This window comes from Aquarana catesbeiana, linkage group LG13 (genome assembly GCF_042186555.1).
Source record: "Aquarana catesbeiana isolate 2022-GZ linkage group LG13, ASM4218655v1, whole genome shotgun sequence".
In the NCBI taxonomy this organism is placed as follows: Eukaryota; Metazoa; Chordata; class Amphibia; order Anura; family Ranidae; genus Aquarana; species Aquarana catesbeiana.
The window spans coordinates 64367796-64383051 of record NC_133336.1 but is presented as its reverse complement, the minus strand read 5'-3'; the positions used below and the strand labels follow the sequence as shown (position 1 = coordinate 64383051).

General features: G+C 40.2%; 1 protein-coding gene across 2 annotated transcripts in view; it reads right to left on the bottom strand.

Moving 5' to 3' along the window:
• SIX4 (SIX homeobox 4) overlaps positions 1–15256 on the bottom strand; it is a 78424-nt gene that overhangs the window by 13379 nt on the left and 49789 nt on the right. Inside the window, exon 3 of one of the 2 annotated variants that reach the window (XM_073609664.1) lies at positions 8476–9477. The exons of the other annotated variant lie outside the window; for it this stretch is intronic. Coding sequence (XP_073465765.1) covers positions 8702–9477 — 776 coding nt within the window. The 3' untranslated portion in view covers positions 8476–8701. Of the gene's footprint in view, positions 1–8475; positions 9478–15256 lie in introns of those variants that run through there. 2 annotated transcript variants of the gene reach the window in all.

The window sequence follows — 15256 nt, the reverse complement described above, 5'->3', positions numbered from 1 at the left end:
GTACGTCCAAACTTTGACGGTGGAAATAGTTGTTATGGCAGCAGCTAGCTGCCATAACCCCGGTATCCCCAATTTCGTGCAGCGGCCGGCTTTCTGATAAAAGTGGTCCCTGCGTCGGATTCGCCGCAAGATCATTTTTAATCGGTGGTGGGAGAGGCCCCCCTCTCCTGCCGCGATCCGGTGCCCTCCGCCACTTACCGGAGCCGTCGGTAGCGGCGGAGGCGATCGCATCCTACTTCGTGCTGTTCCTGGAGACGAGTGAGGCTAAGATGGCGCCCACTCGTCTCCATGACACTGCTGGGCGGAAGCAACGTCAAAACGTCACTTCTGCCCACGCCTCTTAAAAAAGGCATATTTTTTTCAGTGTCATTTTTTTAAATGACTTTTTTTTATTTTTTATTGCATTTTAGTGTAAATATGAGATCTGAGATCTTTTTGATCCCAGATCTCATATTTAAGAGGTCCTGTCATTCATGCTTTTTTCTATTACAAGGGATGTTTACATTCCTTGTAAAAGGGATAAAGTGACACAATTTTTTTTTAAAACAGTGTAAAAATAAATAAAATAATGTAAAATAAAAAAAAAAAATTTTTAAAAACCCCCCGTCCCGACGAGCTCGCGCGCAGAAGCGAACGCAAACGCGAGTAGCGCCCGCATATGAAAACGGTGGTCAAACCACAAATGTGAGGTATCGCCGCAACCGGTAGACCTCCTCTGTAACGCAAAACATGCAACCTGTAGAATTTTTTAAATGTCGCCTATGGAGATTTTTCAGGGTAAAAGTTTGACGCCATTCCACGAGCGGGCACAATTTTGAAGCGTGACATGTTGGGTATCAATTTACTTGGCGTAACATTATCTTTCACAATATAGAAAAAAATTGGGCTAACTTTACTGCGGTCTTATTTTTTTATTCAAAAAAGTGATTTTTTTCCAAAAAAAGTGCGCTTATAAGACCGCTGCGCAAATACGGTGCAAAAAAAAAGTATTGCAATGACCGCCATTTTATTCACTAGGGTGTTAGAAAAAAACTGTATATAATGTTTGGGGGTTCTAAGCAATTTTCTAGCAAAAAAACCTGTTTTAAACATGTAAACACCTAAAATCCAAAAGGAGGCTGGTCCTTAAGTGGTTAAATCGCACACATGTGAACTCAGTCTTAGTCTGCAGCTTTGAAGAGCATTTGCACGAGCAGAAGTACCTGTGCAAAGGCTTACTATCAGCACAGATACCAGTATCAGTGCAACACTAACTATAGGCTAACAAGAATGTGTGTGTGAGAGAAAGAGCTGCAACACTACCTGCATTCCTGGATCAACAGTCAGCTGGACAGGAAGGTTTTGGGCACTGCTGCCCCTCAGTCTGCCATCTGAGTTTGTCCCCTCCATGGCAGTCTTTTTAACCCCTTCCCACCAATGTAACCCAAATATGGGATCTCAAGAGACTGAGGTCTCACCAAGAGCCCTGGGCCCCGTACTAATGATCAATACCCGGAACGCCTCATTCTGGGTCACCCGATTACTGTGGTAGCCTCCGGTTGGCTACCACAGTGATTAGTCACTGTGAAGCCTGTCCCTGTGTTTCTCTCTTTGCGAATGGAGAGGAAAGATACAATGCATCTTTCTCCTTCCTTGCAGAGAGGGAAAAAAAAAAAGCGTGCGCAAAAAATAAATAGTAAAATGTAAAAGAAAAAATATCTAGGTCAAGGTTTGATCTAGGTCACCAACAGGGTAAGTATTTGGGTCAAGTCAGGGTCGGTATATTTTAGGCAAGATTTTGTTTTATTTTTATTTATTTTTTTAGTATCAGTGTCTGTGGTTTAGGTGGGACAAAAAAAAAAAAAAAAAAAAACGCAAAATGAGCACTATTGATTCTAAGTTGTACTACGAGGTACAAACAACAAATAAAATACACATATTTAAATTTCTTTTTTTTACTAGTTTGGGCAAGTTTTCCTTTGATAAAACAAAACGAAAGCCCAATTTGTCCTCAACAAAAAAAACAAAAAAAACAAGGGATAATCCACCTGGATGCGCAAAGTAGTTGTGATGATATGTACGGCTTTACTAACACATGTCAAAGTTGCAAAATTGTGCTTAGGCATGAAGGGGTTAATATCTGCAAAGACAGTAATTGTTATAGAATTTGTAGGCTTCATCCAGTCTCAAATAACCTGATCAGGAGACAATTTAATGTCTATGAGTAGTTGGCACTTTGGTTTTGCTTCACTGAGGTTGAATGTCTTTTTCCCACCGGGGCCGCTATGGGCAAAGTTAGAAGGGTGCACTTAAACACTTTCAGTTGTGTTAAACTCTTTCCCTTGGGTCTCTCTTGAAAAGCGTTATATACTTTGATCTTTAGACCAAGGATTTTTTTCAAATAACAGGTTTTGAATACATTTTTCATATAGAAACAGAATAAGAATTACCGGTATGTAAAAAAAAAAAAAAAAAAAAAAACACACATACCCCAAAACAAGATCAGTGATTTGCATTTTGCGAAAAGTACAAATACCATATAAATATTCATTGACTTATAAATGCCATGTAACCATAGCATATAGAGAAATCTAACTGAAAACTCCTACTAAATATCGTAAATAACAAAAAATGTCGCAAAAACAGACTCGTGTAATGTGATTTCTGTTAGTTTTAGGCAGGGTAACAGTTATTGTATAGAACTAGCCAGTTTAAATGGCATATTGTTTTGACGCTAATACTGGCATGACCACTGACTTATCTCCTCCTGTTTATCTAGTTTAACCCCAAAAAGAAAAAATCACATACCAAGAGCTTTTGTTTTTCAATACATTGATCAAGCCCTGATGAAGGAAGATTTTTTGGCCCCAAAATGTGTTGGCTGCCTTTTGCATTCCTGCTGTCACTTGTGGAAATAAAGAACTGATAATTGTTTGATCTTCTCAGATGATAATTTTACCTTTGTGCAAAAAAAAAAAACAAACAAAACAAAAACCCACACCTTTTTTGCAAGTAAGAAAATGTGCATCTATTTTTATTTATTTTTTAAAATCTCAGGAGCCTGAAAAGCATTGCACTGCCTGTGATCAGTGAATCTTGGGTGCAATGTCAGGCTCCTGCAGACAGACACTTTGTACAGCTCTCTGCTCGTACTTCTAGGAGCAGAAAGTTACTGAGGTGTAGGAAAAAAGTCAATGGACTATAGGGGCACTGACCAGCACTCTCATAGTCCATGGAGAACTACAAGTTTGTCTACTACGGTAGGAGACAGGATTTTCTGATCCCTGTGAATGAATGACACGGCTTTGCAGGCAGAGCCCCGCACAGCCGATCTTATTTTAAATGTGACAAGAGGCTGCAGGAGAGAAAAACCGCTGCCTTCTGTCATGGGGGTGTAACATGTAGCTAAAGGTGTGATTAGCCCTCAACTACATGCGGACTTCTCAATTTTGCTGACGCCTACAATTTGGGACCCCTTCCCCACACACCCCCCCCCCTCAACTGTGTGTACATTCACACACGGAGCTGCAGCTCGGCCCTGCCTCCTCCGTCCCCTGATTGACTTTGATTGAAAGCCGTTGCTGCCAAAAGCCAATCAGGAGTGCTAGTCCCCGGAGAGGCAAGGCTCTCATGGACATCTCTGGATTCAGAGGGAGCTCAGGTAAGTATTAGGGGGGGCTGCCGCACGCAGGTTTTTTTTTTTTAACTTCAATGCATGAGGGTAAAAAACCTTGTGCCTTTACAACCACTTCAAATGATCACTACTCTCATCGTCAGAATCCTTCCTATAAAACATAAAATATAAAAAGATACACAATGAAGCAAATCTCAAAAGTTATACTTCGGAATGGAATTTCATTGCTAGCCTGAAGTGTTGGATGCTGATCAGCAAGCTTAGCTCTTGGTGGTGCAGGTGACAGGATAGGTATTAGTTCTTTATTTTGCAGGGTACCTGTTTAAACTACTCAGAGTTCTTTCAAAGCTGAAATCCCAGGACTATTAAAAAAAAAAAAAAAAGAAAAAAAAAAAAATTACTGTGAATGGCCCAGCCTCATTTTGTTGCAACTAAATCACTATCCAGACCAGGGGTGGGGGGCATGCAACCAAGCTGTGTTGCAGAATGCATCCTATAACCAAAATGTACCCTGCTGCTGGTATAATTTTGGGATTAGAGACAAACCAACATATTGGCAGGCAATGGAATTGTCACTGTGTGTGTATATATATATATATATATATATATATATATATATATATATATATATATATATATTTATTATATATAGAGATCTCTCTCTCGATATGATAGATTATATATATATATATATATATATATATATATATATATATATATATATATATATATATTCTCCCCATCTCTCTATCTATATCGATAGAGATATGATAGAGAGAGAGATGGAGAGAAGATATATATATATATATATATATATATAAAATTTAAATTGTGTATTGTGCTTGGAGATAAGATAACACGCTTATTTGTGGCAATGCTCTGGTCAAGGTACCAGGGCTTGGTGGCTTTGCAGGTGCCTACAGCCATCCTTGCTACAGCTACTGTCCATTAAAGAGAGCCTCAGTCCCGCATGATACTCGAGAGCAGATTTGATCACCTCCTGCTACAGAGCGTTTTCTAGCCGTTCACCGACATTGTGTGCATTTTATCTGCAGTCTATTTTTACCCTGGGGTCCACATTCAGAAAACTTAAAATACCAGAAATGATTAAAAATTAATACACAGCAGTAATATCATAGACACAAGCATGTTCACCATGCACTACATTTACTGTGATGAACTGTACAACTAGGAGGAATAATTTGATTTGTGATGATGGTGTAATAAATAAAAAAAAAAAAGATAAAATGAAAAAACATTAAAGAATTTAAACTATTGCACATGCAACTGACACTGTGTTCCAAAAACAAAACAAAAAAACACACACTAACATTTACATAGAAAATTGCTGTCTAAATCAGTATATTTAAAATCACAGTGTAAAATTAAAATGTATAACAAAAATGTGTTGCCAAGGCCTTCCCCTTTAAACAAACATCATGCAGCACTAACAGTGCACAAATATATGGAGTAAGGTAATGGAAAAGGTTATGCTGTCTCTCTGTCTATTGCCAAACCATAAACACACAGGCAAGCTCAACATATTTCAAAGGAAAACCTTCCTTTCTTCACATGAAAGAACAGCTTACCCTTTCAAGAGATAGCTGCTAACTGGTTCCAGTGTTAAAAGGAAAGGCAAACCTATCCAGGTGACATGATGGAATACAGGTGGACTGAAAAGGCTGGGGCTACAAGATCATAAGTGCTTAAAAGGTATAACTAAAAAGGCAAAACTTTTTTTTTTTTTAAGATTTGGATAGAGTGGAGAGGGATTAGAACACCTGACAGTTTTTATTGCGGTCTATGCCCCTGTTAAAAAGGAGATTCTGCCTCTCTATTGGTCCTGTTTACCATTATCGTGGGAAGTAAGAAATTACCCAAATTTTGGGTTGTCCCCAGAAATTTAATAGAGGGGAAATTTTCCAATGAGTACAAAAAGTTCTGGTGACCAGGGATTTCCTCTCACTTCCTGTTTGGCTATGGGACACAGGAAGTGAAGGGAAATCTACATAATGGGACACAGATGGGAAAAAAAATCTGACAGGGGTTATAATCCCCCTCCCCCCGCCCTTTACTCTATACAAAATGGGAAAAAAAATGTTAAATTCCTCTCTAAGCTACAAAGTAAAAGAATAAATTCAGCACTGCTTTAAACAAAACCAAAGCAAGAAAGCAGATTTTATGGCATTATCTGTCCCCTGTCTCCATCCTGCTTTTAAATCTCGTCTTTTAGGCTAAATTACACTCAGTTTTATTGAACCTGTTTCTTGAGAGTCCAGGGCATCGTGGACCCATCACACCATCAAGGGCTAACGGGACTTCTGTACTGATTGGTGCTTACACATCCCCTTTGTCGGTAATCTGGTTATCTTAAAACACCCCTACCAGATTCTCACAGCCAGCAGACTAAAGCTAGTTTGGGTGTTTGGCGATTCAAGAAGTACAGATCTAGCTTGTCTGATCTGGGGGTGCAGTAAAAAAGCCAGGAAGCACAATGTCAACACAGTGTGTGTCAATGACAAACTGTGGGGAAGGGGGGCTGTGCTAGGGACTGGGGTGACTGGGTCATGGATCAATGGATCTGCCAATCTCAGACCTGGTGGGCCACCCCCCAGCATCCCCTTGAGAGGAGGAGAATAAGAGTGAATACGAATAACATTTACAAATACATAAGTGGTCCATATGGTGAACTTGGTGTGGAGTTATTCACTTTGAGGTCATCACAGAGGACAAGGGGGCACGCCTTTACGTCTAGAGGAAAAAGGATTTCATCTCCAAATACGGAAAGGTTTCTTCACAGTAAGAGCTGTGAAAATGTGGAATAGACTCCCTCCAGAGTGGTTCTGGCAAGCTCAGTCGATTGCTTTAAAAAAGGCCTAGATTCTTTCCTAAATGTACATAATATAACTGGGTACTAACCTTTATACGTAAAGTTGATCCAGGGAAAATCCGATTGCCTCTCAGGGGACCAGTAATTTTTTCCCTTGCTGTAGCAAATGGAAGCATGCTTTGCTGGGGTTTTTTGCCTCCCTCTGGATCAACTGTGGGTATAGGTTTGTGTATATGGGATTGTATTTTTTTTTTTTTTGAACTTGTATCTTATTTTCAACCTGACTAACTATAACTATCTAACCCAGGGAGAGAAAGGAAGTTGCACCACTCACCCTTCAAGAAGTCTAATGCCTCGTAAACACGACCGTTTTTTCCGTCAGAATAAAGTCTGACGGTTTTGCTGACGGAGTTCCAACGGAGTTCCGCTGGACTTGCGTACACACGATCACACCAAAGTCCGATCGTTTAGAACGCGGTGATGTACAACAAGTACGACGGGACTAGAAAAAGGAAGTTAAATAGCCAGTAGCTGCCCTTGCGTTGTTTTTGGTCCGACGGAATAGCATACAGACGAACGGTTTTCCTGATAGGAATGGATTCCGTCGGAAAGATTTAAAACATGATCTATTTCTAGGTCCGTCAGCATTTTCGAAAGAAAAAGTCCGATGTAGCCCACACACGATCGGAATATCCGATGAAATGATTCCGTCGGATCTTTTCTGTCAGAAAGTCCGGTCGTGTGTACGCGGCATAAACCTTCTCCTACTAAGTCTGTTAGATCTGTGAGGCAGATGGTAGGAGTTGTCAGACCCTGTAAAATAGCTTTTTGGTAAAAGATCAGAACCATCAAGCCAGCCCAACAATCAGGTTAGACACGGACACATAACATATAAAAAAAAAAAAAAAAAAAAAAAAACACACACACTAGCAAAATGACATGCTGACATGAAGCCTGTAGGACAACCTGAAGGCAGGGATGTGGCCAGAACAGCAAAAACTTTCCGCCGCTTTACACCCACTTTCCTTCCACTCAATACCTCACTGACCTATACATCAGAGCTCCATCAACCCAGAACTACTAGGTATGGGTAAAGCGTAATACCTTCCATAACTAGGTGTGTATGAGCAGCCAACACTAGGCTGGAGTCCACTAATGTCTGGCTGGATCATCACCCAAAATTTAAACAGCTTCTGGGGATCCGGAAGGTAGGTGGGTACAAGCTCTAGAGCAGCACCTGCCATCAAGCACATCTGCCAAAGTACAAATTCACTTTAAAGCGGAGGTCTGCCCACCCCACAAATAATTAAAAGTCAGCAACTACAAATACTACAGTTGCTGACTGAACATTAGGACACTTACCTGTCCAGGGAGCTCGCAATGTCAGCAAGGCAGCCGATCTTCGGATCGGCTGTCGGGTGGAGCCACCGCCATTGCCGGTACGAGAACCTGGCAGTGAAGTCTTTCAGCTTCACAACCAGCTCCCTACTGCGCATGCGCGAAGCGCTCTGCACTAATTGGCCCGACGGCGGAGGAAGGGGCCGAACTTCTGAGAGACTGCGATGCGACCCAGTCTCCCGCTTGTGGGGATTTGGACCTGTCAAAAATAGGTCCCTGTTCTCACCTCCCCCTGAAAGGTGCCAAATGTGGCACCGGAGGAAGGGAGGAGATGAACAAGTGGAAGTTCCATTTTTGGGTGGAACTCCGCTTTAACAAAAAAAAAAAAAAAGGAACCCATATCTTCAAATTATTAGGAAAAACATTAAATGGGGTATAAAAAAAAAAAAAAGAAAAGAAAAATGGTGGCATTTGCCAAATTGCAACACCAGGTATTTTTTCCCAAAATGCAAAAGATTAGAACTTTTTTCAATTTTTTTTTTTTTTTTTTTTTTTTTTTTTTTACCTATTATTTTGGTGTTTGCGTACTTATTTGTGTAGATTTCCTTGAACTTCATCTTGTCAAAAGACAGGATGTGAAAGAATATCTGTGAATGAGAACAAAGAAGAAAAAAACCTAACAATCTGAGCCTTCCTGACCCCATCTGATAATTAAAAAAAAAAAAAACAGGTTTTTGACCAAAGTTCCATTTTATGCTGATGAAATACAGCAGACATGAACAAGCATTTTTTTTTTGTTTTTTTTATTATTTACAATAAAATGCAAAATGCACATTATAACAAACGAAACAGCAAAAAACAGTCAATGATCCAGACTCATTACTTCTACTTTAGAGACACCTGTAAAACGATCTCATGTTTCAGTTTCTGTCATGTGGAAGATTCTCTGTTACCGCAGTATTGGCAGCTGAAGATTTCTCAAGAAGTTCCAGCATTTTTCCCAGTATCAAGCCAATGTTGGCCATCTCCCCACGCAAACCTCGCAGGTCAGTAGCCATGCTCCTCTGGAGTTCACAAAGATCTTGTAATCTTTGGTCAACACATGAAAATGGTCCCCTGGAAGTACACTGGGCCCTACTTGCACATTCCTCAGGAGATATCTCAAACATCTGAGTAGTTTGAACGTTCATATGTTTTTTTGACTCCGATACCAACAAAGAACGCCGCCTATATTTCTTCTTTTTCCTCACTTTAGGTCGTTCACGTTGGCTGGATGCTTGGCTGTCTGAAGAAGAATCATGCTCAGCCAAGTAAAGGTCTGATTCAGATATGCAATTTGATGACACCTCAGCTATGGTCATCTGTCCCTGAATGGATTCATCCACATTTGGAGGAAAGCTGGAGGGCGTGCTGCCTGTAATATGGGCATTTGGTGGCTTGTTAGCAGTTGCATACTCTACATTTTCATGACTGACTTCCTCAACATATGAGCCCCGCGATAAAGAAAGCCGGTCCTCATCCACAGATGTTTCCATGTACTCAGAATGACAAAACTTCATATTCTCTTGCTTTAAGAAGCAGTGTGGAAAGGTCTTGGCTTTAGAGCAGTGTGGGGATGGTGCACATTGATGCATATCTTTAGGACCTCTGCCTGTTAGGGAAAATGGCTGTCTCTGTTCATCTCTCCCTTCATCTCCTGTGAAAAAGAAAAGCAAGAAACATAAAAAACAAATCTCTGAGCTCCTGGAATAGTAGCTTACATTCATGTATTTCCTCATTAATTAATTACTTACACATAATCACGGAGTAGTAGTCTGCAGCACAGGGTCCTGTCCACTGAGCTACTGCAAAGGAGCAGGAAGAGACTGACTGACCTCATGTTCTAACCTTAAAAACAAATAAATTTCTGCTTAAAATTTGGTGCCAAAAGGCATGGAGGTCAAAAATGAAGGTATTTTAAAATTAATTGAAATATTGCTTAATAGGAAAAAAATGCAAATAAATGATGGTTTTTCTTACCTGAAAAATGTGGATCATCTATCTTCCAGTAGGGCGCCAACTAGGGCTTGTGTTTGTATTCTGGCGACTGTCCACAATGCTGCCATGTTGTTAATGTTCACACAAGATAAAATTCAGAAAGCTTCTTCTCTCTCTTGCAGTAGCCCAGAATAGACATGACAAGCAATAAACATAATACAGCAACTAAAAGGAGGCAGTTCATCCATTCATAAAGGTTCCATGCCTCTGTCATCTAGACAGGATAATTAGGAGTCACAACTGAACTGCACTCTTTTCCATTCACTTCAATGTCCAATATTCTGTTGTGGCCTTTATATTATACATTCATGATGAAGCACAGTATGGGTAGAAATTAATGACAGGTGAAGCAGGACCTTAAATAGGTATTAATCCCAAAAGCCAACATTATATTGCAGCTTAACAATTCTTAGATGTGGTGACTGTATTTATTTTCTTTTTTAGACTTTCTTTCCCTTACTTTGACCTGGTGGTGTGGCCAGTAAATCTGTTTTTCAACAGGACAAGCTCTCCTGCAAATGTAGCAGTTACAGGGCTGAGACAAACCATTTACCACTGGCAGCTTTTATCACTTTTATCGGCTTTTATCACTTATGTATAACCTTTATCCCAAAAAAAAAAAAAAACAAACTGTTGCTGTAACCGATTAAAAAAAGTGTTAGCTAGAGTTTGGCTTCAATTTGTTTAGTGTATTTTATCTAAATCTGCTAGTAAATGTAACACTTTCCAAGCTCAGATTAACAATGCCACTGTCTAAAGGTGCCTATGTGCTCCTTCCTCCAGAGTGGGGGAGCTCTAATACAGGAGGGCTGTTAATGGCCAGATCACCAGATGACAACACAGGTGGAAAAAAAAAAAAAAAAAACCCTAATGAAGCCTCCAAATTTAGCAAATGTGCAATATATTACACTTTTGGCTTTGGGTTTAATGCCATCTTGAAAAAAAATATTGCATTCTGATTAGCTGTACATGAATATATGAAAATGTCCCCCCCCCCCCCCCCCCCCACATGTCTGTAGTTTTATAGTGCCATAGTGGAACAAGCTGTGCAGCCAAATTCAGAATGGTTGAAGGAACAAGCTTACTGTTGGGGTGCTAAAACTGTTACTTTTTATTCATATTCTTTACATATTTTTTCTCATGATAACCACACTTTGTTTTAAAGTCAATTTGAGCACCTAAGGCCCCTTTCACACAGATCAGGTCCGCCTTTCAGTTATTTAGGCGGACCCGATTGGACCATCCATCGCCCTCTAAGAAGCCGTGGATATAAACCGACATGTGTCCGTTGACACACGCCAACATGTGATCCAATCTTGTCCACTAAGACAGACAGAAGGGGGATCTATTTGTCTGGTGGATCGGCCAGGCGGTCAATTTACATCTGATTGTCCATAGAGGAAAGCGGGCTGTGTCCGCAGAACCTGCCATCCGCCTGCTCAGTGGACAGATCCCCTACTGAGCAGGCAGATCCGATGGTGGGAGTTTGATGTTGGGTAGAATTATTCTTTTAATAAACATCATAGCTGTAGGACACAGATACAGAATTATACTGAATTATTCCTTACCAAACAGAAAAATCTATGCCATGTCTACTTATTTGGATAGCAGATATTTTACAAAATAATAATTTAGTCTATTTTCACCATCAAGCTTTATTGGCCAGCAAAACAAGGAACCGCATATTTATTACCTGCAGCCAGCACATTGCAAAGCACAAGCTTTGTGAAAGTTCTTTTTATGCTGATGCTGTAAAAAATGCAATTCCTGTTCAAACCTACATTTTTTTTTTTAAAGAGTGAGGAAAGGTTAAAATGCTTAGCAAGTTTCAGTTGCTGTGTCCACGATGGGGAAGCATCATGTTTGGTCACTGAACCAGGAAATGCCATCAATGGGAATAGCAAATAGAGGGCAAGAACGTCAGTCAAGGTTTTTTTTTTAATCTCTGTTCTTGTGACTTGTCTTGAGACTGGTCACGAACAAGGAAAATTAGGAGAAATTTTCCCAATTTTTTTTTTGTAAAATAAAGATGTTCTGTGAATAGTTAAAATAAGAAGACCAAAAGGATTTAAACTCTCTTTGAGGGGCAAAAAAGGTGCAACTTTCTTTTTAAGGTGCAAACATACTTTAGCCTCTATTCACACCTAGTAAGTGCATATAAGCAGTTTTTGCGTTTTACAAGTCTTTTTGCACATGTATGCAAGCGCCGGGGTGGGAGTAGAGGAAAAAAAAAAAGAGAGAGCAGTTGTTCAGGAACACAAATGTATACAATACGGTTTATTGCCCTTTATTGAGGTTTATGGGGCACAAACATGCGACAGCTCCAAATAAAAGGTTATGTTTTCAAACTTTCGGCAGCTAAGCAGAGATGTAAACAGCCTGTACTGAAAAGAATGGGATTCATACTGCGAAGTGAGCTTTCAGTGTATCTACACTACAACACTATTCTTAAGCTTAAAATAGAATTATAGGCAAATTCCCCCACCCCTCCCCCCCATTTTGGATAGAGCAAGGGAGGGTTATAACCCCAGTTTTTTTTTTTTTTTTTTTTTTTTTTTTGCCATCTGTGTCCCATTGGGGAGATTATCCTTCACTTCCTGTCCCATAGCCGAACAGGAAGTGAGAGCAAATCCCTGCAAATTAAGGAAGTTTCTTGGGGACCCCAGAACTAGTGACCCCATTGGAAGATTTCTCCTCTATTACTTTTCTGGGGACAACCCAAAATTTATGGTTTTCTTTACTTTCAATGTTAATGATAAACAGGACAAAATGGAGAGAGTGAAACTTTTTAACGGGGACACAGACAGCAATAAAAACCGACAGGGGCTCTAATCTCTTTCCACTCAATCCGAAACAAAAAAAAAAAATAAATAAAAAAGGATTTGCCTTTAAAAATTCTATTTTGTAAATCTTAACTTCACATAGAAAGTTGGGAATTGTCTTCTCTCCCTTCTATACCCTTATTATTGGTCAGTACAACACAGCAATGGCAGAGCCAAGACTCAACATTTCACAAAGTAGCTCCAGACTTTTGCTAAAGAGTTTGTTTAGGTGGTTTACAAAGTATTCAGGTTTGACTAAAATTTTAGTTTCATGTTAAAAACTTAAAAATGCCTACTAAAACTTAAATGTTTCGCCTAAAACTTGTATTTAATATGATGGACCTTACATCACAAAAGCAATATACTGGTATAAGTCTGCATCAAGCTATTTAAACTTTAAAAATACCAGTGTCATTTTTCAGCTGGATAGAAAAGAGATTACTATGGAATTCCAGAAAACCACACAATGACAAAAAGAAGTACAGAAGGTGGAAGATCTTCTAGAAGGCCTAAAATCCAAGATTTAGGACAAGGATCCTATATAGCAGAGCTCAGAACACCATTTAAATCTACAATATCTGTACAAATACAGCTTTCCAAAGATGACAATACAAGACCGATTTCCTAGGGTACAAGCACATGACCATACAACTAGCACGCAGGGTCTTGCTGGCAGAAGTTGACAGCAAGATGCTGTGTAAAAAGTTCTGTATATGCATGTATTTTTTTAAAAAACATACATCATTGCAGTGTAAATAGCCCTGTTGCTAGGATGCAGGCAGCTGCTCACTGAAGCTGCCCAACGTCCTTCAGTTGCTAGGATGCAGGCGGCTTCCCAACTACGCTGCCTAGGGTTCCTCGCTTCCCAGGATGCAGGCAGCTTCTCAAAAAGGAGCCTCCTAGTGTCCTTCCATTGCTAAAATGCTGACAGTTTTGTTGCTGAAACCACCTAGCATATTGTCATTGCTAGGACGCAAGCGTCTTTTTAAGGAACCTGCCTAGCATCCTTCTGTTACTGGGACACACTAGACTCCAACAGAGCGCATTCGCACTACATGTATGTGAAGGTTATCACAAACATTTACAGTACATGTGTACATGCAAATTACAGGTTTCCCTATATATTTTTTTGGACAGATCTGTACGCAGTATAAGTTCACTGATCTTTAAGAAATTGTGTGAAAGCTACAGTCGTGTCTAGATTACTGAAAAGAAAAAAAAAATTACTGAAAAAAAAAAAAAAAAAAAAAAGAAAAAAAGTGCCTTTTTTTGCATCAGTATGATTAAAGATCTTAAATATTTGGACAAAAGAAGCTGACTCAGTTACAATGTAGACCTGAATTACAGTATGCTGGCCAGAGAGCACTGGAGCCAACAGTTTATTTACCAACTGGGGCACTAACTGTAGGGTATTTGTATGGGCTACCTGTACTGTATAAACTGCACGCTCAGAGTACTTTGCACACTCTAAACCCCCCGTTACAGGCTCTCATCAAGAGACCCCAAATATGCCCACCCTTTCTGCCCAGCCGCTCCATTCAAAGAAGGCATACTACTAGCTGGGTACACACTATGGGAAAATTGGAAGAAAAATTCCATACAAGGCACTAGCGTTTGATTTTTATATAGTGTATACACAACATTCAACATCTGATTCAGACTTTCCAAAAGGGACATATTTTTTGGTATGTGAACAGAACTAACGAGTTTTGTTTAAAGCGGAGCTCCACTGGGTTTTTTTTTTTTTTCTTTCAAACATTAACACAATCAAACATTGACACTTGCAAACTCACTGTTTTGGAGATTGAGCTTGCCCGATGTCCGCTTTCGTTGTAAAGATCAACTTATATAAAATCCGTCCGGCCGTTTTCATCTTGCTTGTGGGCATGTGAAGCCCACAAGCATTTACTTCCTTATTCCCTTGATGCTGAGCTACCAGCATTCTTTGCCTCCGCAATGACTCCTGGGAACAATGACACAAGCTCCCAGGAGCCAGTGCGGCTGAAAGGAAATGACAAAATAGCCGCACAATACCCGCAGAATAGACAGACAGGAAGCAGAGAGGAACATCTGCTTAGGCTACTTTCACACTGGGGCGGGCGGGTGCCGGCGGTAAAGCGGCGCTATATTTAGCATGGATTTACCGTTGTTGTAGCGGCGCTATTCGCCCGCTAGCGGAGCAGTTTTAACCCCGGGGTTAAAACTGCCAGCAAAGCGCCGCTGCAGCGGGTTTGCAGCACTGCCACATTGTTTTCAAAGGGAAGGGGTGCTTTAGGGACGGTGAATAGCTCCTATAGTGCTGCAAAGATGCGGCCTGCATTACTTTTTGGACCGTCCTGCAAGCGCACCGCTCCAGTGTGAAAGCTCGAGACACAGGAGAGGCTCTTTACAGGCGCTACACAGGTGCTATTTTTAGCGCTGTAGCGCCTGTAAAGCGCCTCAGTGTGAAAGTAGCCTTACAGTTTTCGTATGGTTTTTTACAAGAAAAATCATTTTACGAAAGACGGTGCATGATCGGGGGAAAAATAAACAAAAAAAAAAAAAACAACCTTTGTCGTACGAGAATTTTCATACGTTATATCCTTCCTCAGTTCAGACTTGCTGTGAAACATCAAG